The sequence below is a fragment of the Galeopterus variegatus genome, unplaced genomic scaffold, assembly GCF_000696425.1.
Source record: "Galeopterus variegatus unplaced genomic scaffold, G_variegatus-3.0.2 Scaffold4, whole genome shotgun sequence".
In the NCBI taxonomy this organism is placed as follows: Eukaryota; Metazoa; Chordata; class Mammalia; order Dermoptera; family Cynocephalidae; genus Galeopterus; species Galeopterus variegatus.
In genome coordinates, this window is record NW_007726115.1 from 1,942,469 (window position 1) to 1,969,694 (window position 27,226).

Sequence of the window (27,226 nt, forward strand, 5' to 3'; positions counted from 1 at the left end):
AAAGCGACACTTCCTAGTCTGCAGCTGGGCGTCCAAGAAGAAACTCAACGCCTCCCCGCAGAGGGGACTAGGATCTGCGACCTCAGCCGCCTCTTGCCTTCTCGTTTTTTCCTCAGTGTGAAATTGTTTTGGGCCTGGTCTGGGTCGGTCACACAGAAAGAATGGACCAGATGGGCTAAGTGTAGCAGGAATTAGGGGCGACAGTGAGCTCTAGAGTCCACTCAAAACGAGGCCGAGACGCCAGCGAATCCCACTGCGTAGCCGAACGATCTCACGGCCTAGCGTGACACCAGCCCAGCTTCTTACCGCCACCCAGGCGGTCTGTGCTACGGGCTCGAGGGCGGAGCCACTAGATCTTTGCGCGAGACCAGCCGCGCGATTTCCCACAGAGCCTCAGGCAACGTCTCAGCGGCGGCCAGGGACTCGGTCTAGGGCGGAAGGGTGGGCGGGGCTTGCCCAGATATTTAGCGGCAAACGAGGCCACGCCCTAAGTCGGAAGTGACGGAGAAGAGCTAGCGCGTCGAAGCTACCTCTATGGTTTTCCTCTCGTTCTTGAGTCGGGAGATGGCCGCGGTGTGGTTACAACGGAGGTAAATCCTGGGAACCGTGCTTCGGCTTGTCAGGTAGGCCTCGCGCTGCATTCAGATTACTCAAAGGGCAGCGATATCGAGGACGAGTGAATATTGTAGACTCCTTTGTGGGTAGTGACGAGTTGGCGGCGTTAAGAGAATCTAGGAGTCGTTGCGCTGTTATTTATGCGTTTTTCCGTCAGCTTCCCTCAGGTTTTCGAGGCACTACCGGCCGAAAAGGTGGGGGGAGTGGGGTGAGTAGCGTGAACGGTGAGCGCGCGCGGGGTTGCGAACCTGGCTCGAGACCCAGAGACCGCGCGGCCTTCCCGTGCGCGTGCGCATATTTCTATCTTCAACCCTTCCCCCATTTCTTCGGCACAGACCCCTGCGCGCGCCCGACTGAACGCTGTGCGCACGCGCGCTTGCTCTTTCCTCCTTTCCCCGCCTCCGGCGCCCGCGGCTTCCCGTGCTGCAACTTGTGGCCGCCTCTGATTGGCTGGGAGCGCTACCTTTCTTTTGGGGCTTTGGTAAAACAGCTGACCTGCAGCAACGTTCATTGGGTAGGCCGACCCTTTCTTTTTCCTGTCTTTAAACTTTTCATCGACTTCAGGCCACCCGTAGCTTTACGCCTCATTTTTGTTATTCTGTTTGGTTTTAGGGTCGTGTGCTGGTTTTAGGATCGTGTACTGCTGTCCCTCGTAACTGACCCCGGTACTTGTCCCCCTGGCAACCCACTGTGTTTTGAAGCGAACGCGCACTTACGATTCGCAGTCGGTGCGTAGTTCCTGTTTCCTAGCTTGGGGATCAGGTTTTAGCTGATGGCTCTAAGATTGGTCATGCCACACTCGGGCCGAAAGTGCAGTTCTCCATGAGTACAGAAGCGAAGCCGTGTCCTTTAGGGAAGTGATTCAGCCCATTATATCATATCAGAAATGTTGCAACCATGATTGGTAGACAGGTTGGAATAAATGTGTGGGAATGGCGATTTGAGGTTATGGACTTTGCCTTCATTTAAATACATAAGTTAGTTTGATTTACTTTTAAGATTTATCTCTTCAGAATCAAGCAGCAGTACCGGCAGCAAATTTTCTACATCAAAATCTCTTTTTTAGCGTTTTAGAATTGGAAAAAAATGACTGAAGTTGAAAGCAAATGTGGCTAAACCTAAAGAAAAAAAAATCAGCTTCTTTAGACGTATATCCTATTGCAGCAGCGTCTTTTAAATTTTTTTGTTATTAAAAAGCAAAACAAAATTCCTCGTTCCTCGTGTGAATTCTCATTCCAGTTCAAGTCTAGTCAGAGTGGTTAGGCTACTATTTGGACATCTTTTACATCAGTAAAACTGCTACAAGTTTATTTAAATTTTTGTGTGATCCTAATTAATTCAGGATAAATCATTGGGTGGGAGGTATTGTGTGTCTCATGGTAACAATCTAAAGCCTATCTAGTGATGGCTTGTAGCATCCCTTTTTAAGGATTTCACAGGTTCACTATCATATTGTGATGAACATTGTAATCCCCTTTAATTTAGATAATTAAAATAGTGACAAAGGAGACTGTTTAGCTAGAGCCGGTTCTTAGAAGATATATAGTATTTTAAGACTTGTCAGACCTGTAAAAAGTACTACTTACTGGTAGGCTCAGGTCTAGTTGAATTTGTTGAACGACTTGTGGGCAGCAAGCTAGGTTAATGTGTGATGAGAAGACATGGAAATAGAGGTTTTTTCAGTTCTACATATAGGAGTTTTCAGAAACTACATTTGAAGTCATTAGTTGAACAGTAGCTAAATTTTGCTGTGTTTACTGTGATTAGTTTTTTAAAGAAACAGGTAGATAAGGAAATCAAGAGGACCAGCATATATCTGGGTAATAAGTGTAAATGTTGGGGATATACTTGTTGGATATGAATTTGCTCATTTTTCACATCCAGCTTTTTAAACAATGGTCATCAATATTAGCTCAGAGTCATAAACATTTAATATTTTGTTTGACGGTTCCCAAGACTTTAAAACAATCTACTGGCACGAAGGTAATAATACTAACCTACATTTGTGTAATATTTTGGCGTTTTCAAACACCTTAATTTTACTTGATCTAGTATTTCACCATTTTCTAGGTAGAGGCTAAAAAGGTAGAAAACTTAAGTCCACATAAACCAGGAAGTGGCACAACCTAGTCTAGAATGCAGGTATTCTCATTTTCTGGTCTGTGCTCTTCCTTTTAGCAGAATGTGTACTAAGAACTAAAAATTTGTGACTAAACCTTTCTTTATTCCTTTTTGAGAACTTTTAATTGTGGAAAATTTCAAGCAAAAAAATAGGATAGTTCAGTGAACTTCCATCTAGGTTTAATAATTAGTAACATTTTACCAATCTCGTGTAATATTCTTTGTTTACTTTTTTAGTGGACTATTTTAAAGGAAAATTCCAGACATTCTATTAAGCATTTCCGCAAAGACAATGTAATGCTTATTAATGGTATATCAAAAATTTTAGTGTAACCTTATATGTAAGAATCACTTGAAGTAAACTTTATGGATAGTCTGCAGAAAGACTCACAGACAAGGTTTACCAATAATCATAGCTAATGCTTGATTGCATTCCATGTACCAAACATTAAGCTAAGCTGTTTACATTCATTAGTTCATTTAGCCTCAAACCTATAAGTATCATTATTAGCCTTATTTTACACCTGTAGATATAAAGGTGAAAGAGTTTAAGGTAATTTGTCCAGTGTTAGGTACCGAATTAATGGCTGAGCCAGGTTTTGAACCTAGTCTAGCTGGTGTAATAGTCGTGGGATTTTTTTTTTTTTTTAGGATTTTTAAAGATGTGAATAGCAATAATTTGATTACAAAAATCTGGGACCAAAACTCCTTGAGAGTGCTGAAGTGGAGACTTGGATGAAGTATGCTTGAAATGGTAACCTAAAGAATCCATTTTGGAGGGTCTCATCTTGGGTATTTTGTCAAGCCCAGTTTCTTTGCTCTTCTAATCATTTGTGTTCTAGCTAGTCATTATGTATTATTTCATTAAAGACAGGCTTTGTTAAGATATTTAAGAATTTTACTTTTAAAAATAATGCCTGATTTATTTTATCTTGTTCCTCACTGGTTAAATCAATTTCATAGAGATGCATGAGGCAGTTTATTCCTCATCTCTAATTACAAATGGAATGTGTTAGTAAGTGATCTTGGTGTAATAAAGGGAAGATTGCTATGGTATTTTGAAATATACATTTGGGTTTTGGCCATATCAGGCAACTATTAGGGTATTGGAGAGAGAGAGCACAGGAGTTGGAATCAGGAAATTTCAGTCAAATTTTGGATTAACCATTTACAGTGTTATTATGGGTCCTAAAAGGGCAAATATATTTTGTGTTTTCTCCCCAAATTTGCCCTTCTCCCATATGCTTGAGCCCAAAACTTAGAACTTAGGGGCACTATTGATTTTTCATTTTTTCCTCACTCCCTGTGCTCCATACCCCCAACAGACTATGAGCAAGTCAAGTCAGATCCTGGATTTGCCTTTTTTCTATTGCTACCACCTTATTCAGGCAACCATTATACAGTATTTAATTTCAGCCTTCTAATTGGTCTCTTGGCTGGTGTCTATCCTCTACCCAGGAGCCATCTTAAAATGTAAATCAGATGGTGTGACTCCACTGATCAAATCTTCAAGGGGTTTCCCAGTAGAGTTAGAGTAAATCCATACTCCTTACTTTGGCATACTAGATAGTATTTGATCCGGTCCATTCCTATTTCTCCCTTATCTTATACCCTTAACTCCTTGATTACAGTGCTTTAACATTCTTACTGGTCTTTCTGTCCTGAATTTGCTAAGTTTGTGTCCTCTGTCTAGAGTGCTCTTCGTTCAGTGGATCATTGCAACGTTCCTCGTTTTTAGCTTAAATGTTACCTCCTTAAAGAGGGCACAGGATCCACTTAAGTAGTCCCCCCTCACCTCCCCCTCCTGACACATCAGTTTGTGTTTTTTCCCCCACCTTCCAGTGCTATTTGGTGTTTTTTTTTTTTTTTTTTTTTTTTCTTCCCCTCACTAAATCTTGGAGAGTAGGGAACTTAATGTTTCACTTAAAATGCTATATTCTCAGCACTGGTATACTAGTACTTGGCATGTAATAGGCACTTAGGTAAATTCAGATGTATTCTGAAAGCTTAGAGTTCTCTTCATTTGAAGGATGGCATTAATATGTAGCTCATGAAATTACCAAGATTAAATGAGATGATTTTATTTAAAGTCACCTACACAGTTCTTGGCATGTGGTTGGAATTTAGATACTTAGTTTACTATGATTGCTTGCTGAAACTTGTTCTTTTCTAGTTGGATTTTGGAGGGCAGGGACTTCTTACATAGTCATGTCTCCCATAATACTTAGCATAGTGCTTTCTACACAGACTTTCATGTTTAAAAAAAATTAGCTGAGCTGATCATAGTCTTTGGTACCGACTGTTGTGTCACATTTTACATTTCATTTGAGTTCTTCCTGTGGATACTTGAATATGTTATAGATTGTAAACAAGAATAAATACTCAATGGTGTAACAGCCTACATACAGTACTTCCTCTCTCAGTTTTCTATTTCTAGTATATATTTTATTGGAACTTCAAAAAATCATGACTTGGAGTAAAGAGAGATTTGGTAGTTGATTTTTCTCTGAAATAGTCTTTTCGGATTGTTAGGGGAAGCATTAGCTAAAATGAGCCTTGTACCACTTTGACTTCTAGGTCAGAATAAAGTTTCATAACGACACCAATTTGGAAGAGTACCATTTTTCTCTACCCACTTGGGGATTTTGATATTTTAAAAACTAAACTTCTGTGAACTTTGGAAATCCTTTTGTGTTTGTACCTGGGCCTACCTGGTTTTTTGTTTTTGCTACTTTTTATTTTAGAATGTTTTCCATAATTACTAGGTTCCTATTCCTCCTTCCTAATTTGAACTTCAGATAGCTTATTTATCTCCCTGGCTGTAGGGCTATGGTTATTTAGGGGACACCATTCTTTTTTTTGACACCATTCTTGATTCACAGTTTAATGTTGTTATTTTTTGTATATCCAATTTTAATGCATTTTAAAAGTTGGATTTTTACTTGGTAAGATTCATGGATTTTCATTTTCATGTATTTTTTTTTTTTTCATTGAAGCTTGTTTATAAATTCTTTGAGTGCTGGCATATATCAATCATGCATTCTTTAATTTAGTTTCTGCTCACCTGGTGGTTTTTGACTATCCTTTGCATGTGATTGATAATCTCTGAATATCAAGGCTGATCTCTTCAGTATTGATAACTTATTAATATTTTGTGCAAAAGTTAAATTTATTTGCATAGTAATAATAATTGGTTTTGGAAGAGTATTGACTTCCAATAGATACTTTTTTATTGTGGTCTGTTCTGTTCGAATGTCTGTACATGTATCAAAATGTTTTTAGGCACAAAGCTTAGAGTTACCGTGATGGCAATTAAACATTAATTTAAAATATCAGTATCAGGTGAAACTAAACTGTATGAAAGGAAGTGCCAAGAGAATAAGTAGCAGAGCATTAAAATAAACTGGTCATATTTTAGATGTTATAAACAGTGGCTTTATGAATATTAACTACAGATTGCATGATATGTTTTGATATACCAAGATGGCATTATGCTAGCTATTTTGGAATTTTCTGATAGAATGACAACATGTCTTCTGTTTTCTGAAGCCCAAATTGCTAGAATTGGAATTGAAGTTTTTAAAATATTTTTTTTTTCCTTATTTTGGAATTCAAGTATTTAAATTAAAAAGTTTAAGATGTTCTCAGTTTCATGATGCATTGCTGCATTGTGATTAAAAAAAGTTGAGGCTGGCCAGTTAGCTTTTCTGGTTAGAGCATGGTGTTATAACACCAAGGTCAAGAGTTTGGATCATGCCCTTACTAGCCAGCTGCCAAAAAAAAAAAAGTCAAGCTTTAAGCTTTTGTGGTTAAAATTTACTGTTTCCTAAATCAGTTTCCCCTTTCCTGAAATGCTAAGTGCCTTTATTATTTTACTGCAGTGCTCAATATAGGCATTGTAAGCAGTAGATATTTAATTTACCATAAATCAAACTCATTTTTTATCTTTGCTAGGAATTTGAAGTTAGAGTTTAATTTCTCAGAACATTCTCTCCAGGAAGAATTGTACAGTATCTCAAAGACTTCACTTGACTTCTGGATCCTGCATAAAGCCTGAGGTAAGTAGCATTCATTATTTTAGTTTTCAGTTTTGGCTTATTTGAGAAAATGTGACTACTGAACTGATGATTCAGGTGGAGTGATTAAAAGTGATTTGGTTGTTTTGATGATTTGTATGAAGTAAGCCATACTTTAAGTTAGGTTTAGGAAAAAGATTTCCATTTCTCCTGTTTCTATTTTGTGTATCTGCTTTTTCTACTTTCATTAAACATATCTACTAAAAGACTCAGAACACACAAAGCTATTTAAAGACAAAGACAAAAAGACCCTGCTACTTAATTCATTTTTCCTTTATATAATAAAAGAAGTTCCATAACACAGCTATTTTTGCCCTACTGCGCTGTTAAGGTAGTTAAAATTGATTGCCTATTATGTGCCAAACACCGTATTAAGTGTATCAACTCATTTATTCCTCTGTGAAGTGTAGGTACTGTTATTTTCTTCATTTTACCTTCGGGGAAACAGAGGCTCAGAGAGATTAAGGAGCTTGCCCAAGGTTACACAACTCTTAACCTGGATTTGAATCCAGGTATAGTCTAAATGTAGAGGTCGTGTTCTTAGCTGCTTTTAGCTAAGTGTATTTTTGCAGGAGGGTAGAAAAAACGTCAATCCAAATTTCTTTTGGACTGATAATTTTTGATAGGTATGCTTTCTTACCACTCATCTTGAAATCTCAAGTGTGTTTATTAAAAATTTTCCTTTGTGAAGATTAGATCTTAGAGATAAGTAAACCTGACTGTTACTGATTTCTCTACCCACTGAGGTCTAATTATACCATTAGATATACCATGTAGTGTTTTAAAAGTTAAAAACTGGTGCCTAAGTTTTCTTTTTTTGTAGTTCTAATATCTTTTCTTGCAGTAATCTCTCCAGTTTCTTTAATTCTTTTTCATCTTACCAAAAAGCTACAGGGTGACGTAGGCATTATCATATAAGTCCATTTTTATTCTGCAGTCATGATTACTGAGAACTAGAGCCATGTCTCCTGCTGTTCAGAGACTTAGTGACCTTTATTCTACTAGGAGACTATCCAGTACCACTCTAGGCAGTAATTATATATATGGAGAGGTCAAGTTAGTCCCATTTCAGGGCTATAAAGCACTATGATGAATGTGGTTTTTTTTTTTTTTTTCAGTATTGTGGCACTTATTTTTTTTGTTTCAAGTTCCTTATGTGTAATACTCTGACATTATTTGTCTCTTTTACAGGAAAGGTAGCCAGTTGTATTGGGCATGGAATAACATCTAACATGCTGCTGCAATCTCATATCATTGCTCTTTCTGGCTTTTGCAGCTGCTGCCTTTTTGGATTGAGGCACATGGGTGGGGCAGTCCATAGAAATCTTCTGTTGTGTCTTCAGTATACAGTACCTGTCATGCAGGTGAAAAGAGTTTTAGTCAGGGATAATTGACCTGTCTTCTAAATACTCATTTGGAGAGAATGATAATGATGAATAATATCTTTAGAGAAACTTACAAAATTTAGTTTGTATATGAAAATAAGTAAATAATAATGTGAAACTTCTTCAGTCGTATTGTGATTTTAACCTTTTTTGCTCTTCATTTGACTAGGAGAAAAGAAATGGGTCGCTCCAACTCTAGATCACATTCTTCAAGATCAAAATCCAGATCACAGTCTAGTTCTCGATCAAGATCAAGATCACACTCTAGAAAGAAGAGATACAGGTGAATTAATTCTTTTGATAATGATAATTATATCAGTTAATATTTATTGAATGTTTGCTATATAAAGACACAGTGCTAAACCCATTAATATATTTTATTTTCAAAGAATCTTATGAAATGGATCTATTGTTAACGTCAGTTTAGAGTTGGAGAAATTGAGAATTGTCCAAGTTGCAAACTAGTTACTGGCAGGGCGTGGTTTAGAATCCAGTTAGTCTGATTCCATATCTCAGATTTTACTGTACTGTGCTAATATATGGTGGATTTCTTTGTATTTATCAATAATGTTAAGAGATGAGTTGGATAATGTAAGAATTATTTGGCAGTAAAACAATCTGCATATTGTTTCATAGCTTCTTATTTCTGACTCTAAATTCTAACAAAAGAATAACTTCATTTTTTAAGTTTAAAAATGATGAACTCTGGTGGTTTTTCTTCAAATAATAATGCATACTTAGCACAGAAAATAGAAACCAGAAGTTGAAAATAAAAGTAACCATAATTCCATGAAGAATTAAAACTAGTTTGCGACTTTTCTGTATTCTTTTACTAGGCCTAATTTTATATTATGTATATACTTAACCAGTAATATTTCACTGTATATAGTATTGTGTAATCTTTTTGCCCATTTAACAATACATGATGCTATGGCATTAAATATTCTTTTACACTAACACTTTCAAGTGCCTGCCTAGATGTCCTATAATTTGCCAATACGTCCTATTGTTGGAGATGCAGATCCCCCTTCCTCTGTTTTCTGTGCGTTCATTCCTAAGACCTTTCATTTGTTCATTATTTACCTTAGAAGTGAGACTTTTTGGTTAGAAACAGTAAACTTTTATACAAATGATTTTTTTTTTAAATGTACACTTTTACCTTTGACAGTTTATTTACATGTTATATTAAGCCAGAAATTTTTAGAGTGGTAGGATGGAATATTTTATTTTTCTTGTATTGATATTTATTTCATTTTTAGTTCTAGGTCCCGTTCCAGGACATATTCAAGGTCTCGTAGTAGAGATCGTATGTATTCTAGAGATTATCGTCGAGATTACAGAAATAATAGAGGAATGAGACGACCTTATGGGTACAGAGGAAGGGGGAGAGGGTATTATCAAGGAGGAGGAGGTAGATATCATCGAGGTGGTTATAGACCTGTCTGGAATAGAAGGCACTCTAGAAGTCCTAGACGAGGTCGTTCACGTTCCAGGAGTCCAAAAAGAAGATCTGTTTCTTCTCAAAGATCCAGAAGCAGATCTCGCCGTTCATATAGATCCTCTAGGTCTCCAAGGTCATCCTCTTCTCGTTCTTCATCCCCATATAGCAAATCTCCTGTCTCTAAAAGACGAGGGTCTCAGGAAAAACAAACCAAAAAAGCTGAAGGGGAACCCCAAGAAGAGAGTCCTTTGAAAAGTAAAACACAGGAGGAACCGAAAGATACATTTGAACATGACCCATCTGAATCTATTGATGAGTTTAATAAATCAGCCACATCTGGTGATATTTGGCCTGGTCTTTCAGCTTATGATAATAGTCCCAGATCACCCCATAGTCCTTCACCTATTGCTACACCTCCTAGTCAGAGTTCATCTTGCTCTGATGCCCCTATGCTTAGTACAGTCCACTCTGGAAAAAATACCCCTTCTCAACATTCACATTCCATTCAACATAGTCCTGAAAGGTCTGGGTCTGGTTCTGTTGGAAATGGATCTAGTAGATATAGTCCTTCTCAGAATAGTCCAATTCATCACATCCCTTCACGAAGAAGCCCTGCAAAGACAATCACACCACAGAATGCTCCAAGAGATGAGTCTAGGGGACGTTCCTCATTTTATCCTGATGGTGGAGATCAGGAAACTGCAAAGACTGGAAAGTTCTTAAAAAGGTAAAAACAAATGTAGAGAATTTAGATTATAATATTAATGCTTTTGTTCTTTAAATTTTATTTGGAATTATAAAGACTTAAAATCGTATTGTGTATTTAGCTGTTTTTACTCATGACTTTATAATTTCAAATTGTCTTTACTTATATACCTGGTAAACTTTGGAAGCTAAAGTGTTTTAGTGTAAAAACTAATTTCTGTTTTTCCTTCTAATTTTCTCCATTTTCCATCAGTCCAGAATTAAAAGTATAAATGAGGAGAAATTGAGTAGCATAAAGCATAACTAATGATTTATGTTAAAAAAATTTTTTTTTTTTTTATAAAGATGACCGGTAAGGGGATCTCAACCCTTGGCTTGGTGTTGTCAGCACCACGCTCAGCCAGTGAGCAAACCGGCCATCCCTATATAGGATCCGAACCCGTGGCCTTGGTGTTATCAGCACCGCACTCTACCGAGTGAGCCACGGGCCGGCCCTTATGTTAAAAAATTTTTAGAAATTAATTTTATGTTAGGGCATTGAGAGCTATTTTGTTCTTTTTGCCATTAGCATGTGTCCTGTATAAGTAATGCTGTCATATTACAGGTTCTTACTTGTGTGTATTATAAACAATCCAGCTGTCAATATTTAATAAATTCTGCATGATTATGGAAAAGACAATGGTATTTTTCACTGACTCTAATGACATTTTAAACACACTTTGTTTAAATTCTGATTTCAAGGGCCGGCCTGGTGGCGCACTGCTACAGTGCTCCGCTTGGGAGCGTGGTGGCGCTCCCGCCGAGGGTTCGGATCCCACATACAGACTGGTTCCCTCTCACTGGCTGAGCGAGGTGTGGGAGCAACACCGAGTGTTGCGATCCCGTTGCCGGTCCCGGTCCGGTCCGGGCGCGACACTGAGGGTTGCAATCCGTTGCCGGACACGAAAAAAGACAAAAAGGAAAAAAAAAAAAATTCTGATTTCAAATGTTGCTGAGAGCTGCTAACAAAGTTATTCAAAATTGCTTGCTAATGTAGTGTGATTGACTTAAAAGTGAAGAAATAGAGCAAATGTGTTATTGTGTAGCACTGTATAATCTAGAATGAATTTTATTATTGAATTGATACTTAGTTTCTGTTTAATATTGCCAGAAATCATTTTTTGGAGCAAAGGATATGAACGATTTTGTGATTCACATAGAGTATTAAATACCTTCAACTGCATTGAAGTCCATTTGTATGAGCTCTTGTTTATATTAATAGATAAGAAGTAAAATAGTCTGAAATCTTGAGTGTAAGTAGAATTTTAATTAGGTATATGTATTGTCTGTTTAGTGGTTCTTAACCTCAAAAATGAAACAGGCTGCATTGTGCATTATAGGATCTCTATAGAAATTTGGATTTGTTAGTGCAGAATTGTGGACTTTGACTAAATAGCACAGGTTTTTGTAGATGACTTTATCTTAAAAGTCAGTACATTCTTTCTGAAAGTGGAGTCTGAAAAAACACTTTTCAGTAGGGTTATTTTACTGCTGGTCCTGTGGTATTGGGTAACACATTTAAATATACAAGTTACCTACAGTGAGTACAATCCAGAGTTACTATCCTCTTCTTTGCTTATTCACAGGTTCACAGATGAAGAGTCTAGAGTATTCCTGCTTGATAGGGGTAATACCAGGGATAAAGAGGCTCCAAAGGAGAAAGGATCAGAGAAAGGGAGAGCAGAGGGAGAATGGGAAGATCAGGAAGCTCTAGATTACTTCAGTGATAAAGAGTCAGGAAAACAAAAGTTTAACGATTCTGAAGGGGATGACACAGAGGAGACAGAGGATTATAGACAGTTCAGGAAGTCAGTCCTCGCAGATCAGGGTAAAAATTTTGCTACTGCGTCTCACCGGAATACTGAGGAGGAAGGACCCAAGTACAAGTCCAAAGTTTCACTGAAAGGCAGTAGAGAAAGTGATGGATTTAGAGAAGAAAAAAATTATAAACTTAAAGAGACTGGATACGTAGTGGAAAGGCCTAGCACTACTAAAGATAAGCACAAGGAAGAAGACAAAAGTTCTGAAAGAATAACAGTGAAGAAAGAAACTCAGTCACCTGAGCAGGTAAAATCTGAAAAGCTCAAAGACCTCTTTGATTACAGTCCCCCGCTACACAAGAATCCAGATACACGAGAAAAGTCTACCTTCAGAGAGGAGAGCCCACTTAGGATCAAAATGATAGCCAGTGATTCTCATCGTCCTGAAGTCAAACTCAAAATGGCACCTGTTCCTCTTGATGATTCTAACAGGTAATTCCACATTGATCCCCAGTAAATAATATGGATAGTTAGTTAATATTTCACCTAGTTATTTTGTTTTCTGAATATACCATTTTCATATTCAAACAAATGGTGTATTTTGTTTGTGTGTGTTATCAATATGTTCCAGACCTGCTTCCTTGACTAAAGACAGGCTACTTGCTAGTACACTTGTCCATTCTGTCAAGAAGGAGCAAGAATTCCGGTCCATCTTTGACCACATTAAGTTGCCACAGGCCAGCAAAAGCACTTCAGAGTCATTTATTCAACACGTTGTGTCCTTGGTTCATCATGTTAAAGGTATGCTTAGTATGTTTACTGTTGTGAATTAAATTTCTCTTGCATGCAAATAAAAAAATGAGTGGTCAAGTTTAATAATTAATGTACTCCAGAGCTAGCAGGTATACCTCAATACCATTAAAATTTTGGAAAAATGAAGTCTCATGGAAGATATACCAGTCTTACTAGCATTGAAACTTATTCAGATATTGAATAAAAAGTGATCGAAATGCTAGAGTTATAAAAACATACCCTAAAAATCTATATCATGATAAAATGGTGTAAATTTGCTTAATGCTAAATGTTTTCTTAAAATGTCATTATAATGTGTTTGGAGTGCAGAATGCTTATAAGTTATCCTTCATTGCATGTCTGTGACTTGTGATAATATACTTTTGGCACAGATTTATAACAACTTGAGGCAGTATTATTACTGAGTATTATTTACTAAGAATAAAGAAACCTGAAATCAGTGGAAAAACAGTATTAATTTCCTATTTTCTTTTTATGCTACTTAATTGGTTGTAATACTTAATTTTTAAAAATGATTATAAATAAACTAGAAGAAAATTGATCAGGATTTTTAAAGAGGAAAAAAGTTCAAGAAATTTAAGAGTATATTAGATGAATATTGATTATATGAGTAGTGACTAATTAGGATAATAATGATCATGTTTCTTTAGGTCCTGAAGATAAGGGTGTTCATTTCAACTAAAGTAATGACTTTCTGTTTTCACCAATACATAATTCTAGTTTCAGAGTTACTAATGATTTTTAAAGGTTTTTAGGGTATGATTTTTTGGGCAATTAGGTTAAGGTTTGTTTTTGTTATTTTGTTTTTAATGTTTAAAAGGCATCTTACTATGAAACAGGTTCTTTCCCAGGAACCTCTGTGGCTGTTGGTCTTAAAAACCTTTTTTTTTTTCAAGTTTATCTTTTGACATGAGAATAACTCATAATAATAGCTCAAACTTGTCACTAGCAATTCTTTATGTACTTTGTATTTTAAAACAGTGAATAGTTAATTTCTTTTTGGCTGCAAGTATTTAAACATGGTAACAAGTGTTTTGCTGTTTGGCTGTAAGTACATCTATGAACCAGTTGATGACCATATTACTGTGGTACATAAAATATGAAACATTTCTTTTTTTCTTTTTTTTTTTTTTTTCATCTTTTTTGACCTGTCTCCACATTTTACATTTTATTGCTGAATTTTGAGATCAGGTTTTCATAAATTTTTTCCTTTTTCATTTTCTTTTTCCTTTTTTAAAAGAATTGTAGTTATGTTTCATAATTGGTATTGTGCAACCAGTCTGAACAGCTCTTTCTTTATATAGAGCTGAAAATGCCCAGTGATGTTTTCTTTTTCATTGTAACTAGGTCCTGGAATATGTTTTGAAATGGCAAAATCCATGTTTCAAAGTAAAATAGCTGTTGAAAGATACAGGCAAAGTTGAATCTTCTGTCTTCCTGGCAAAAATGGCATAAAAACTGAGTTGCTAGCTCAAATTCCTGGGTTTCATGGAATTATGATTGAGGCACTACCCTTGTAGTGGCCGTTTCAAGTTTTAATGATTGGTTATGAGACATGTGCTGGATATTGGGCGGTAAGTTGACACAGATGTATGTTGACCTGTTAAGCAGATAGCTTGCCATAATGTAACATTTCATAGCTCATAACTTAATACGTCTATTTTACATTTACAGAATATCTTGAAGAGGTTTAAAAACTAATCAGTATTGATATTAGTAACTTTAAAATTATTTAAAGAAAGACAACAGTACCAAATGTGCTGTCAGATTTGCCAAGATGCCAGATTTTTGGAATGATTAGTCAATGTTAACTGACTTAAAAATATTTTTCCAATTGAATGGAAGTATTCAGTTTTTTCTTAAATCCATTTCTGTTAATATGTCACCATAGTTCTTAGTGAAATAAGTTTTAGTTTACTTGACCCAGTTTTGTAGTTATTTCCATATTTTTTGTTTTCTGCAAGTGATTAGTTGAAGTACCTTCATTGGTTCATATTGGCAAGGTAATATAGACATCCACATATTAGTGTTCCTTTTTGTTCTGTTTGAGGAAGTAGTGCATTAGTGAAATGGAATTATTCCTCTTGCTTTAACCTATTAATTTTTCTTGGATTATATGAAGTATTGACCAGGGATCTGTGAGGAACTTTGCAAACACCTTTTGAGGTACAAGAATTTGAAGGGAAAGGGTTGGAGGTTTTTTTTAACACTTGATTCTCTTCTGCTAGGTTTCTTGAGCATTTTTTTTTTTTTTATTTATTTTCATCTGCTACATGCCCTTCTGTCACAACTGAAACTCCCTCTTAAAGATAACTAACTGGGCAGTATTTCTCCTAAATCAACAGAGCAATACTTCAAATCAGCTGCACCGACCCTAAATGAGCGGTTCACTTCGTATCAGAAAGCCACTGAAGAACATAGTACCCGGCAAAAGAGCCCTGAGATACACAGGTATGTGTACTATTGAGTTAGCGTATAAAAATGTTGTTTTGATAGGAAGACACTGTTTAAACAAGATTATGTAGGAAGTGTGCTGTCATAATGATGAAATAAACTTTGGTGTGATTTCATTTATACTTTGAATAGATGTGTTTCCAAGTCTTGAAAATTTTATAATTTATTCTTTTTTAATTTTCAGTTTACTTGTTTCAAACTAGTTGTTAGAACTTAAAACACTTACCACTCTGCAGTATGGAATTAAATAGGTACCAGTTCATTTGCCTTTTGGGAAGGGGACAGACACTAGAGTAACCCTTGAATTTACTTCCAGTAAGTTTGTGAAATAAAAATGCTTGTTGAGAAGTAGAACTATTTTTCATAAAAAGAGCATGAATGTTGAACTTAAGACAATTGTGTTGAAATCTTGGCTCTGTCACTTCATTTGCACTATGATGAACAAATTATTTAATTTCTGGACATCAGTTTTTCTCTCTACAAAATAAGGGTAATAATGCCCACTTCCTTCAGGGTGGTGTTGACAATTAGTGGTATTGGTTATAAAGTATCTAATGATGCTAAGTACATAGTAGGTGTGGTTTTGGTGGTGACTGCTAAAGCAGCACTGGGAAGTTGCAACTGATAGTAGTTTAAAAAGGCAAGGCAAGGCAAAGCACAGGATAAAATCTAAGACGCACTGAATATGTACAAATATCGAAGACTTCCTAGGAGCAGATATTCCTATTCATGTGCATTCATTGAGGGTACTAATTTATTATAGTTGCATGATGACTGACACTTTAATGATATTCAGTTTAATCAGTTTATTTTTGATTGTTAAAATAAGTTCGATGTTTTAATAGGTCAGGCTTCATAAAAATCAGCTAGTTGAAACATTTTAGTTCATTCTTAAAGGATATAATTTTTATTTCTTAACTTTAGGAATTAGATTAATAGTCTTACTGTGCTATATTAGTTGATTGGGAGACAAATAACTGCCTAGTATCTCTTAGGAAAATGGACACTACTGTGGGTGTTTTTGAACCTATAAAGTTAGTAATGTGACTACAAATACACCTTATTTTACATTAAGGAGAATTGACATCTCTCCAAGTGCTCTGAGGAAGCATACTCGTTTAGCAGGGGAAGAGAGAGTTTTCAAAGAAGAAAATCAAAAGGTATGTTTTGGAATGTCCTTTTTTTTTTTCCATGTTAAGTTCAGCTTAGTTAATTAAATTGTACTAAATGTAGTTTTGCAAGGCAAAATGTTTACAGGTATCTTCTATTCTTGTAAATACACTATATATATTATAGTGTTCATAGTGTTCTTTCCTGGAAGAAATTAAGCTGACCCTGTACCAAGTATCTGAAGTTAAACCAAGAGTACATTTTGGAAATGCTAATGAAAGGAAAAAATTAGTTGTAAGAATAGACAATTAGTGGGTAGACAAAGGAAAATTATAAAATCAAAGATATAAATTATATTAGAGTTTCTATAGAGTTTTGAGGTCAGATGAATGAGCTAGAATAAATATTCCTTGATGTGTGTGTGCCTAAATTATTATTTTTAGGTTCATCACAGATAACAAGAAGTAATCCCTATGTTACTTGGCATTTTTGATGTGGATTCAGAAATAAGCATTCTAAGAACTGATTTATAAGTGAATGTTTGGAACAAAAACTATTTGTCAGTATTGGAATATTTATGGATTGGGGGAATGGCTTTTAAACTTGAGAAAGGAGCCTGTGAGAGATAGGCTTTGGAGGTGGGGAGGAGGCTTGGTGAGAATGGCATTAGGTGGTTAAGGGAACTCTGGTATACTCTAACAATTCAAATTTGACATTTGCTAGGTAGACTAGGTGACAGGCTATAAAGTGTCTAGTAGTAGAAATGTGGGGAAAAGTAGAAAGGGGAGTAACTTCCTGTTTTGAAAAGATAGGGAACTTAGAAGTACTGCACTGCTTGGTTCCAGTTCTGGCTGTCACTAAGTACTATGTATATAATTGGAAAATAATTAGCTTCTTGAACCTTGGTTTTCTAACTAGAAAAATTATTAGAATACATCTTTTTTGCAGAATTGTTGAATAATTGGACTATTTTGAAAACACTGGCATTTTTATTACTAGAAGCTATTTCTGACAGTGGTTGTATACAAATTGTTTAATAGGGCATGCTGTTAACTTACTAGATGTAGTATCTAGAGCTTACAAAGACTGGCTTTTTTTGCGTGGGGTATATTGATCTTGGAAAAACAGATTCTGAAAAGTGAATACTTTTTTTGGCTGTTATAATACCTTCAGTTCAATGTTGGTTAATTTTGTTTTCCCAACAATTTAGGCTATCCTCATGCTCTGTGTGATGTATTTTACTTTTCTCCTCCTTACTCAGACCAGATTTTGATCTGGAGGAGAAAGAATAACTGATGGATAGACAAGAGGATATGACACTGGTCTTTATCCTTAGTCTTCCTATCTGAATGAATAGTTTACATATGTTAATATGTAATTAATGTCCATATATAGTTTGCAGTTTACTTAGTAGTTTCATTTATATTATCTTGTTACCTGTGGACTTGGTAATAATACCTAGGTAAATAGCAAGTTTTTTGGTCTCTAGTAGCTTTTTTCTTTGTTACCCTGGGAGCAGATAGGTGAGTAGCTGATACCATTTGGAGATACATACTTTGAGTTTTATGAATGCCTATGAATATTAAAATTAGACTTCCCAGAGTAAATACGTCTTATTGTTGAATAGTAGTAGCAAGGATGTCCACATTGCTTAGCATCTTACTGATGTCTAATTTCTCTTCATTCCTAGATGCCTCTTTCCATCTTCCTAAATTATATAGTATTTGAAAAAGCAATGGAACAAGAAGGAGGTGAATTGTGACCCAGTTAAACTAATGTCCGTTGCAATACCTGAATTGAGAAAGGGCAGTATATAGCCCAAGATACTGAGTACAGGATTGTGAATAATCTTTCTGGCTTTGTTTCTACCCTTGTTCAACCTCAGTTGGTTTCATTAATCATATTCCACGTGCATGTTAATGGAAATCACAGAATTCTTACTTTTAAAGTGTTTTTTTATTGGGTTGCTCAGCTTACTTGGGAAGAGCTTGATGATAACGAGGCTTAACTAATGAGAACCATTACTTTAGGATCCCTTTACCTTTATAGGCAGAATGCTACATCACAACTTCAGATTATAACCTCTATCATTATTCAACTATTTAAGAAAAACAAAATGCCATTTGGAAGGATGAGGGATAATAATTACTGAGAATGTGCTGACGAGTAATATTTGTATTGTTTTACTGTGCAGAAGTTTATTATGGATTGTTTTTAATAGAAACCTATAAAATTCTCAAGATAAATAGCTTTTATTAACTTCTCTAGTCCCACTGCACCTGTGTACACAAATGTTTATAGTAAAAACAATCTAGTACATTTTTTAAACAAAAACTAAATATTATCATAGTATATTATATGATCCATTCTTTTCCGGTGCTAAAATGCCAGTTTAGAAACCAGCATAAAATTTAACTGTATTTTTTTCTATTTCTTCCCTGAAATCCGTATTTTACATCTGTCTTTTACAGGGAGATAAAAAATTAAGATGTGATTCCGCTGATCTTCGGCATGACATTGATCGCCGTAGAAAAGAAAGAAGTAAAGAACGAGGGGATTCCAAGGGCTCCAGGGAATCCAGTGGATCAAGAAAGCAGGACAAAACTCCAAAAGATTACAAAGAATACAAATCTTACAAAGATGACAGGTAATTGTTAAAGCTGTCTGAGTTAGGTTTTAGCTTCTAATTAGCCATTAATAATTGTCAGCTTAATTGCTTTCAATTTTGACTGTGCAATCGAATGTTTAAATTTAAACAATTAAAATTATTTGTTTTACAGCAAAAATGTATTTGTCTTTTACACGGCTTATGGTGGATGAGGACAAAAACTTTGGAATAGCAAGCTAACACTGAAAAAAAAATTAATGTGTCCTATTATCCAGGCTACATCAGGAGGTTGGACTTCAATGCAGTGCATTTCTAGAAACAGTTTGTGTAAGAACTTTGGTTCGTTATGCTTGATTCCGCACTTTTTCAACTCATAACACCCAGAATACAAGAATTTTAAACTGCTATCTAGTGGTTTAACATGGGAGAGATGCGGGGGGAGGAAGGACTAGAAATAGCAATGTGTATTAGTCTTTCAAAATGTTTCCATGGATACTGTTAGCAGTGGTAAGAGTTACTGCAGGTATGACCTTTCCGGGTGTTGTATTAGAATCTTGTAAATTTGAACATCATAGAGTCAAGTGAAAGGAATACCAAGTATTATTATAGATAATTTTTTTCTTGCTATTCATTAGGTAAATGGTGGATATTACTTGTGTCTTTTAATTTATGACTGTTATTTGTAATGTGATATGCTATCGTTTCTCGGCCTTTTGGCTAAGATCAAGTGTAATGGTTTTATTTCTATAATGGTGTTATGGCCCAAATCGTACCAACTGTTCTCACCTAGGGTGTACAGACTGCGGTCATTTTGAAACTTGGCCTTAAGAACATTCTTTCTTTGTCTTATTCTTCTTTTCTTTTTGTTAAAATAACAAAATATTAAATAAGTTAAGAATATTGAAGAATTGAATCTTACTCTTGATGTTTACAGATTATTAGTTTCTAACTGGCAGGCCATAGCATGTTTTTCAGTAGTGATGTAAACCAAATATTGAAGGAGAATGGAAACAGACTCTGTCAAAGTTTAATACCCAGTTATTTTACTTATGTAATACTTTTAATAGGGGATAGTTTTTTTTGACTTGTAAAATATCCCTTTTATTGTAAGATTCAACAGGGTCTTTATCTTTTTAAAAATAGCACATTTTTTTTGTTTTCTTTATTTTGCAGTAAACATAAAAGTAGAGAGCAAGATCATTCTCGATCTTCATCCTCTTCAGCATCACCTTCTTCTCCCAGTTCTCGAGAAGAAAAGGAGAGTAAGAAGGAAAGAGAAGAAGAATTTAAAACTCACCATGAACTAAAAGAGTACTCGGGATTTGCTGGGGTTAGCCGACCACGAGGAACCTTTGTAAGTAATAAAATTATCTTTGGTCATTTAGTAGGACTTTACCTTAGAGTACTGTACATAAAGAAAGTCACGTATAGATTTAGAGATTATTTGAGTCATTTCTTTCTAAAGTCAGAATTAGTCTTGAAAAATGGTATTTTTGAAGTATCTTCATTAAGAAATGCCTCTTGAGATCTAGAAGCATCTACGTATATACTTTGCTTGACTTTGAGATCAATAACTGTGCTTAGTCCGTAAAGACAAGAGTCAAGGAAATTTATTGAGATCCATTCCTTTAGTTAGTTTTTGAAAAGATATCTTAAAACATTGAAAAAAACCTGCATGTTCATCTCTGTATTAAAACTATTTTCATTTTTGCTTATTTTCTTCAAGTTCTTGCTTATGTATGTGTCTGTCATTCAGAGATCATATAACTTTCTTTTTATTCTACATAGCATTCACATTTGTCCCTATGTTTCCATAAAGTTGTTTTAATTACTAATGTAGTGACTTCACAGTAGTGCATCTTCTTGACTCTTTAATTTCTATATTCCTATTTCTACCTTGAGTGAGTATCTAGTTGGTTATTGGTATGGTCCATTAATTAGATCTTTTGGGAAACAGAAGAGTTTTGCTTATATGGTAATAGGTGTGGTTGATTACTTGGGGCCCCTATGATAATTCAAAGGAATTAGAAAACTAATTTGGCTAGTAAAAGGAAAAAAAACCCAACTTGATTATTTTAAGATATTAATTCGGATCATAAAAATGTGGTATTCCAACACTCAGACTGATTGTTTATTTCTTCTTAACTTTTCATCTTTCAGTAGGAGAATTTTTTTGCTTATGGTATAAATGGCCATTCTTTTTATCTTCACTGGCTATGAGATTTTGATAGGAAATTAGGGCATGTGTTTTTTGTTACTGCAGTAAAATTAGAGTTTGCATGTAACTAAATACCTTTTGATTGCATCACTAAACAACTTTGTTAATCAGTTTCGAATTAGAGGCAGAGGAAGAGCCAGAGGAGTTTTTGCTGGGACAAATCCTGGTCCAAACAACTCAAATACTACTTTTCAAAAGAGACCGAAGGAAGAGGAATGGGATCCAGAATATACCCCAAAGAGCAAGAAGTACTTCTTGGTGGGTGTTAGAAATCTGTGTTTATTTGGTTTGCATTAATTTTCAAAGCATACTAAGTGAATACATTTGAGTACAGATATCCAGTACTATGAGAAGATTTCACCATAATGTGGGAAACTTTTAAAAAAATTCATTACCCAGATGATTTGAAGTTTTGAAAATGTGACTCCCTTTTGTCCTGTTTTTCTTTATTGACATCACATATAGGCTGATCAAGGTAAACTTAAAAATATACCTGATTTGATGGCCACATTCAGAGAAAAACATTATAGTCGAGTTTAGCATATGTTTTATATCTGTCTGAAGACAGTGACAGTTGTAGAAACTTCCAATTAAGATGTACCTTCCATCATCACAGCTGTTTGTTTAGATAAAACACAAGGAGAAGAATTCTTTCAAGTACTTGTAATTAAGCATCTCAAGGAGGCTGTCAGCCTTCATTGGAGTAAAAGGAAGATGAAAAATTATGTTATGGAAAAGTTGCTTGATACATTGATTTGATGCTTTCTTGTGATGGAGATACTTTTCTTTCTGTAGTTTTCCAAGGATGAAGCTAGAGGTGATGGATCCCAGAGGATTCTCTGGATAAGGACAGAAATTTTCTGCAGTTTGGCACGGGGAAAAGGATCAGTTATATATTATAGAGGCAGACTTAAGAAAATGCCAAAACTATTACCAGAAGTATTTATTCTTGTCATAGCTTTTCAGGGAAGTCTAATTTCAGAGACTAGTTTTGAAAACTAGTTACTTGGTGGAAGCAAGGAGGAAAATAGCACTGGACTTACAGAATTGTCTTTCAATTAACTTTTTTTGAATGTATTTGAATAGACTTAAAAGTCCATGACATATCTGCTTAGTTGGAGGTTATATCTGTATTCTGATGTGGATCTCTATTTTGTTTGGAAAATGGACATATGTGTTTCAAAAATTAATTTCCATTTGCTGCTTTTTTTGGTGTGTTATTCAGAAAAGTTAAGTTTTACAGAGTCATCTGTAATGTTTGCTCAATTTATACTTCTCTGAGGAGAAATTTATGCTTGATCTAGTTGCTTGAGTTGACAGTCTGTAAAGTAAAAGGCATTTGATTCAGTTACAGAAAAGTTTAAAAGATATATCCACATCTTATTTTGGCAGCTGGCTGGTAAGGGGATCCTAACCCTTGACCTTGGTCTTATTAGTACTGTGCTCTAACCGACTGAGCTAACCAGCTAGCCCACAGATATATCTACTTTTTGACTTAAAAAGTATGCATTAACAGACTACCATTTATGCTAGGTACTAAGGATGGAAAGACAAATATGATTTGGTTCCATTTCTTGGCTTAGAGACTAGTAGTAGAGAAACAAACATTCTAAATATATTTAAGGGCTTTTCCCAAATGAAAAATTGATGGATTTTTGCAAAGGAGAAAGTGATTAGGAGAGATTTTCTTAGAGGCATGTGGCTTGAATCTTGAGCTTTAAAAAGATGGTCATGTGTACTCCATATAGCAGAAGGAGTGAAACAGCATGGTATAGAGAATTCCAACTCTCAGATGGCTATTTGGTTGGTATAAATTTGGGAAAATTGAGAAAAAAGCAAGAGCCAAATTGTGGAGGGCTGTAATACTTTTAAAGAAATATGGGTTTTAAGCAGGGTTTAAAAGAAACATGGTTGTTAGAGCAGTTAGAAGATTTGAAATATATTGAGTGCCTGAACTAAGGGGCCAGGTTTAAGAAAAATTAAGAAAGTAGCATTTATGGAGACTTACTTAGGGATCATCTAGTTCTGTGTTGGTAATGAGAGGAAGGAATTGAAGATAAACAATCCAGAGGAAAGACGACCTTTGAGAAGAAGATTAAATTCTGTTCTGGACAGGCTGAATTTGAAGTGCATGGGAAAAATCAAGTGGAGATGTCCAGTGGGATAGTTGCTAATGCAGATTTAGAGAGAAAAAACCTAGGAGCCATCATCTTACAGGTCACCCTCAAAGCTGTCAGAAGATCTTCTGACTAAGATCACCTAGTCAGAAGAAGTTACAAGACCATTTCAAAGGTGGGATGAGTTAGAGACGGTAAAAATGCCAGACAAGTAGACCAAGTATGAAAGGTCAAAAAATTAAGAGGGAACGAGAAGTGAACAAGTAGATAATAATTGTTTACCACTTTTTTTTTTTTTTGTCTTTTTCTGTGTCCGGCAACAGATCGCAACCCTCAGTGTTGCCCCCGTACCGGACCAGGGACCGGCAACGGGATTGCAACCCTCGGTGTTGCTCCCGCTCCTCGCTCAGCCAGTGAGCGGGAACCGGTCTGTATGTGGGATCCGAACCCTCGGGCGGGAGCGCCGCCGCGCTTCCCAAGCGGCGCACTTATCCAGTGCGCCACCGGGCCGGCCCCAATTGTTTACCACTTTTAACAATTTACAATTATGTATAATTTAGGCCAGACTTTCATTTTTTCATGGCATTCTTTCAGAATCTATCAAAGTTTTTACCTTAAATTGCTACATAGTCATTTTAGGTTGGTTTATAATTATGCAGTAGTTTTATTAATCATGAAGAATATGTTATTTTAAGAATTTAGACACTTGCAAGTAGCAGTAATACTTTATATATTGCTTTTCTGGGCTATATTTAAAAATCTTGGGTTGTATATAAAACATACACATTTCATTTGTCACAGACTAATGTTCACTAGAATATCAAGTACAATTAATATATTGATACATTTTTCCCTTATAAATCAATTCCCAAAGTTAATTATTTTGGTTCTTGATTATGAGCCATTGAAATGGCAACTTCTGTTTCTGCATAGATTTTTTATTTTGCGGGGGGGTGGGCAGCTGGCCAGTTTGGGGATCCAAACCCTTCACCTTAGTGTGCGTAGATATTTGAATTTAACATATTTTGCATCTTATGTAAAGATACTGTGATCTTTTAGATAGCTAATGTTGAGGATGGAAATATAAATAAAAACATAATTCAGAAGAGAGTTTAAAACTAGACATTCCCTTATGGTCTTTCAGAATAATTGACCAGTGTAGAAATTTTGCTCATATTGATGAAACATTAATACTTAGTATTAGATAACAGCATTATGTGCTATGCTAGGTGCTATTCTAAGTGTTTTACATGTATTTACTTATTTAATGATTATAAAATCCTTTTGAGTTTGGTGCTATTATTTAATTTTTATAGAGGAAAAAAAACTGAGGTGCGGAGATTGAATAGTTTGATCAAAGTTATGTGGCTAGTAGGAATGGGGTCAGGATTTGAATCTATGTGTTGGGCTCCAGAGCCAGGGTTATGAAATACAGTAGCCCCTTCATCTTCTAGTACTGAGTTATAGTAACCTTTCTATCCTGAAATTTCCCAACTCAAAACTTGGATTTATACAAAGGTATGGTAAAGTTTTCAAAAATAAGAACTCCAGGGAAGATACTATTTTCAGTTTGAACTTGAAATTCTGTGGAGGGGTGAGTATGAAGAGTTGGAGGAAGTGGGAAAGTACTGAAGTGGGCAAGTTCTCAGTGTTGAGTTGATTTTGTCTTCTGAGTAATCAAAAATCTCTGAGGAAGTGGGGATTAGGATGAGAGTTTTGATAAATTAACCTTTTGAAACTTTATCATTTCTGTGGAGGAGAGAGAAAAGGATTCAGAAAGTCTTGGTTCTGATATCTCCTTTGTTAACATATTTTTAGCTGTGTATAAATATCTAACTGCTGGCCCTTTATCATCTGTGAAATTAATTTTTAGAATCGTAATGAGATCAAAATCTTGGATGTAAGAGTTTGTGGATTAAGAGTATGTTTAGCATCAAAAATCTCAATTAGGTGTATACGGCCAGGATACAGCCTGAAAGACAGTTTAATCTAGCTGCTGTTTTCTTTACCATGTTTCAGATGATTGTATATCTAAAGTAATGGAGAGTTTAGCTCTAGTGTCTAGCTTTGCTACTGCTTTTTTTTTTTTTCTTTCTTTTTTTCCTGGTAACTCTTAGCTCCTTGCTGTGGTAATCATTTACTGCCACCAGTATATCTGGGAAATGTATTCTGTGGGTGACTGGCGTAAGGGGTAGTAGAAAGGACTAGCTCTGTGGCTTTGGGAATGTGAGTTTCTGTGCCTCAATTTCTTTATCTCTAAAATGGAGATAGTAACTATTTACAGGGTTGTTGTGAGGAGTAGATGAGTAAGTACATGTAAAGTGCTCAGAACAATGCCTTATCGATAATAAGCACTGTAGAAACACTATTATTACCACCATTTACTGAGTGCTTGCTTGTCAGACACCAGACCAGGCACTTTTAATTGATCTTCTGTGTTTCCTCAAGGTCATTTTCCTTTATTAAAATGGGGAGGCAAATACTAGAGAGGTTGCCTAAAGTCAATTTCTTTTAAGATTAAAACTCATGCCTGTACTCCAAAACCTGTTTGCCTCTTTCCATAAATCCATACAATATTGTGTAAATACCACAAACAAACACAGACCCTAGAGTTGGGTATGTTAGTATTAATGCCATAACGGAGCATGAAATCATATAATTGAGTCAGCATCATTTTGAGTGGCAGACTATTTTAAAATACTTTAAAATAATCTATTTTAAAATACATTGTTTATTTTGGATCTGCTATTAAATGCTCTCTAATATATTTTAATTTATACTTTTGATAGTTCCAGAATTCATTCTTTATGGAGTTTTCCACACCTCTAGCTAGTAATCTATTATTAATTTGGTAAAGCTGTATTAGGAATTGGTAAGTGCTCTTTTATATAGTCTAATTATCTGTATAATTGAGCTTTTCTTCAAGTCATGGAAGAGAGTAATCCGTATTAAATAAGCACAAAGGCATATTCTGTGTTTTGAAAAAGGTGTTCATATCACATAATTTTTAAACATTTTAGTGGCTTTTGGACAGTTTTGGACAGTTAATACCAGGGCTCCATAGCTTATGTACCATTCTATTTGCATTGTGCCCATTTTTTCTTAAAGGGGCATCATTTTGCCTTAAAGAATTAATAAGTTGAGGAAGGTAGCAGCTAGTTAAATTAGGTACAGGAGATCTTTGGCCTTCTGTTTTGTATTTTGGAATGTAATATTCATCTTTACTCATCTGCAAAATCAAGAACTGTTCAATTTTGCAGATTGTTTTGCTTGATAGAACAATTTGTAATTTGGGGAACATCTGTCTTTGAATACAGTTAATGAAAAATTAAGGTCGGTGTGATAGCTGCAGTACTTTAGGTGGTGAAGAAAAAAAAAGCTGAGGTATTATTATTCTAGGGACCATGCCATCATGATTTGTCATTGAAACTCCCTAGCCCAGAATATTGATGTGTACTATACATTGATGTAGGTTTAAATCTCAGTAGGATTTTAAAATCTACTTTTATATGTAAGGTATAAAATTCATACCATCTATTTTATGTAGTGAATGTTGTTTATAATATTGTAATGACATTCTTATGACTTTTGCCACATCTTTATGACAAAGGTAAATTTTGATGGGAAAAAAATTGGTTATTTTATCTCATACCTGCAGCATAATAAATGTACTTAGATTGAAATAATAACAGAAAGCAAAATAGACTTCTGAAAATTAGTGGTAATTTAACAGTTGATATTCTTCAGATAACTGGGCAACTCTT

At 35.3% G+C, this 27,226-nt stretch overlaps 1 protein-coding gene across 4 annotated transcripts in view; it reads left to right on the forward strand.

Annotated features, from left to right (window-relative positions):
- The first annotated feature begins 524 nt into the window (after positions 1-524).
- The window catches only part of BCLAF1 (BCL2-associated transcription factor 1), a 29,817-nt gene continuing 3,115 nt past the window's right edge, over positions 525-27,226 (forward strand). The window contains exons 1-12 of one of the 4 annotated variants that reach the window (XR_550662.1): positions 525-623; positions 6,691-6,794; positions 8,367-8,480; positions 9,457-10,365; positions 11,969-12,634; positions 12,774-12,943; positions 15,301-15,406; positions 16,485-16,569; positions 18,991-19,166; positions 19,300-19,454; positions 20,301-20,481; positions 21,457-21,603. Coding sequence is in view for 3 of the 4 variants with exons in the window: in XM_008574994.1 (XP_008573216.1) it covers positions 8,377-8,480; positions 9,457-10,365; positions 11,969-12,634; positions 12,774-12,943; positions 15,301-15,406; positions 16,485-16,569; positions 18,991-19,166; positions 20,301-20,481; positions 21,457-21,603 (2,544 nt within the window). In the remaining variant the exon portion in view is untranslated. The remainder of the gene's footprint in view (positions 624-6,690; positions 6,795-8,366; positions 8,481-9,456; positions 10,366-11,968; positions 12,635-12,773; positions 12,944-15,300; positions 15,407-16,484; positions 16,570-18,990; positions 19,167-19,299; positions 19,455-20,300; positions 20,482-21,456; positions 21,604-27,226) is intronic. The other 3 variants (XM_008574994.1, XM_008575190.1, XM_008575074.1) reach the window with 3 other exon arrangements.